Consider the following 1,816-nt stretch of genomic DNA (forward strand, 5'->3'; position numbering starts at 1 on the left):
TTTCGTCTTTCCATCAGCAGCGGCTGTGTGGCGGTTGTCACTCAAACGTCTTTAGTAGATTCAAATAACCGCGCCTCTCGTTTCTCTCAACTTCTTCCCCACTCCGCCAATTACCTTTTTATACGTCACACTCTACCGCTGTAATGCCAACATCCATTCTCTTATTCATTCACCAACATGAACGTTGGTGAATGATGTCTACGTGAAAGAGAGTCGAGTCAGCGATTTAGTCACGACAGAAATCCTTTTTTTTATTCGATTTGAAGCAAAAAAGGGACAAAGTCAACATTGGTGATGATTTTTAAATGTTCTGGTTGGCAATTGGAGGGACTGTGGGGGGGATGGGGAAGTAGATATAAAAGACTATGGTGGACATCGTCAAGTCTCACACTCTCATGCTAGTTGACCTAGCCAAATTAAAATGGGGGGAGGGGCGACAGAATATAGGAAACGAAAAGAAAATGTGCAGCAACAAGATACTATTTTGATTGATTTTCTTAAATCCTCTCAACACGGCCGGCAGCAGGTGCGCCAGTCTCGGTCGGGATGAAGAAGGGCTGCTGGGCAGCGGGCACTGGGCGGCGAGCGCGGCCTTCCTGGTCATCGGGGATACCATCTTCGTTGTCATCAACGCTGGAGTATTCCCTGTCTTTGGATTTCTGGGCCTCGGTCCTCTCGCCGACGACGATGGGGAACGGGTTCAAAGCTCCGGAGGTCTGGAATCCGAGCGTCTTGTTTGCAGCCGATTTGCCCGTCTCGTATTCTGTGCACGCAGGATAAAGGAATATAAAGGAAATGAGAGCCCCACCCGCTGCTATAGTGCAACAGGTTATGCAACCCAATATGGGTCAGACAACTTACCGAGGACTTGGAGAACGCCAAATTCGTCGACGTAGCCGTACTTTCCTAATGATGAGAAAATGCGGAAAAACGAATTTATTTTGGTACTCGTGAAAGTGTAAAAATAAAACAGCCAACAAATGCGGAAGTTGTTGTAATTGTTTAATTGGGTCGAATATACCTTTAACGTAGCCGTTGAGTTCCTTCTTTTCAATACGGAAGGAGCCATCTCCGGCCTCGTAGCCGAAAGTGTAGGAGCCATCGTCGTTCACCTTGTTGATTTGCTTAATGATGGGCACCGGCGTGGTGGTGCTCTTGGCTTCGGGCTCGACGGCCACTTCATCGACGGCAACTCTTCCTTGAGGTAATGCGGAGACGGCGCAAACGGCCAGAGCCAAAATCTGAATCGCAAAAATTAGAATTGAATAATGATTAATATTATTATTTGTCTGCGAAACAGAATTGCGTGTGGAATGTGTTGAATGAAAAACTTACCACGAAGGTTTTCATTGTGTGTCGTCGGCTTGTCGGCTGTTGAAAACTGATTGAATTGCTGTCCAATAGTCACAGGGTTTTATAGTTGGTCAGCTGCTCCGAAGAAGGGGAGGAGTCGCACGGGCGGTTGCCGCCGTGCTCCCGAGAATTGGGGAAGAAAAGGCGAAGGTTGGCGCAACTACCTGTTTTTTTATTATTACGTATATCGGCGACTTTTACTCGCTTCTCTCTCTCTCTTTCTCTCTTTGATTCTTTTTTCTTATTTATTTATTTTTTCGTTTGTCTGGTGGTGGTGTCCATCACACCTCTGGGTCCATTCTCTTTCTCCCGTCTATAACCAACCCCAAAAACCCGCAAGACTCTGCGGGAAATTGGAGTCACGGTCAGTTGGTGAAAGATCCGCGGACTGGGCCACTCGGCAAGTATTGTCCAAAATGATGGATGGCCTCCATGGATGTTTCTGTTGCTGGAACTCATGCGC

General features: G+C 47.1%; 1 protein-coding gene across 1 annotated transcript; it reads right to left on the reverse strand.

Moving 5' to 3' along the window:
- Positions 1 to 225: 225 nt before the first annotated feature.
- On the reverse strand, positions 226 to 1,444 carry LOC124349439. The gene is made up of 4 exons (XM_046800045.1): positions 1,336 to 1,444; positions 1,022 to 1,241; positions 862 to 906; positions 226 to 763 (listed from the first exon to the last, which is right to left on the reverse strand). The coding sequence occupies exons 1-4, from the start codon at positions 1,348 to 1,350 to the stop codon at positions 498 to 500; spliced, it is 546 nt and encodes a 181-aa protein (XP_046656001.1). The 5' UTR covers positions 1,351 to 1,444; the 3' UTR covers positions 226 to 497.
- Between the last annotated feature and the right edge of the window lie 372 nt (positions 1,445 to 1,816).

Source organism: Daphnia pulicaria, chromosome 1, assembly GCF_021234035.1.
Source record: "Daphnia pulicaria isolate SC F1-1A chromosome 1, SC_F0-13Bv2, whole genome shotgun sequence".
NCBI classification, from domain to species: Eukaryota; Metazoa; Arthropoda; class Branchiopoda; order Diplostraca; family Daphniidae; genus Daphnia; species Daphnia pulicaria.

Bases quoted from the DNA above. Each gene is read 5' to 3' on its own strand.
- LOC124349439 (XM_046800045.1), bottom strand. The intron at 907-1,021 runs GTATATTCGACC...TCTCATCATTAG, and splicing joins ACTCAACGGCTACGTTAAAG to GAAAGTACGGCTACGTCGAC. The intron at 764-861 runs GTAAGTTGTCTG...CTGCGTGCACAG, and splicing joins TGGCGTTCTCCAAGTCCTCG to AATACGAGACGGGCAAATCG.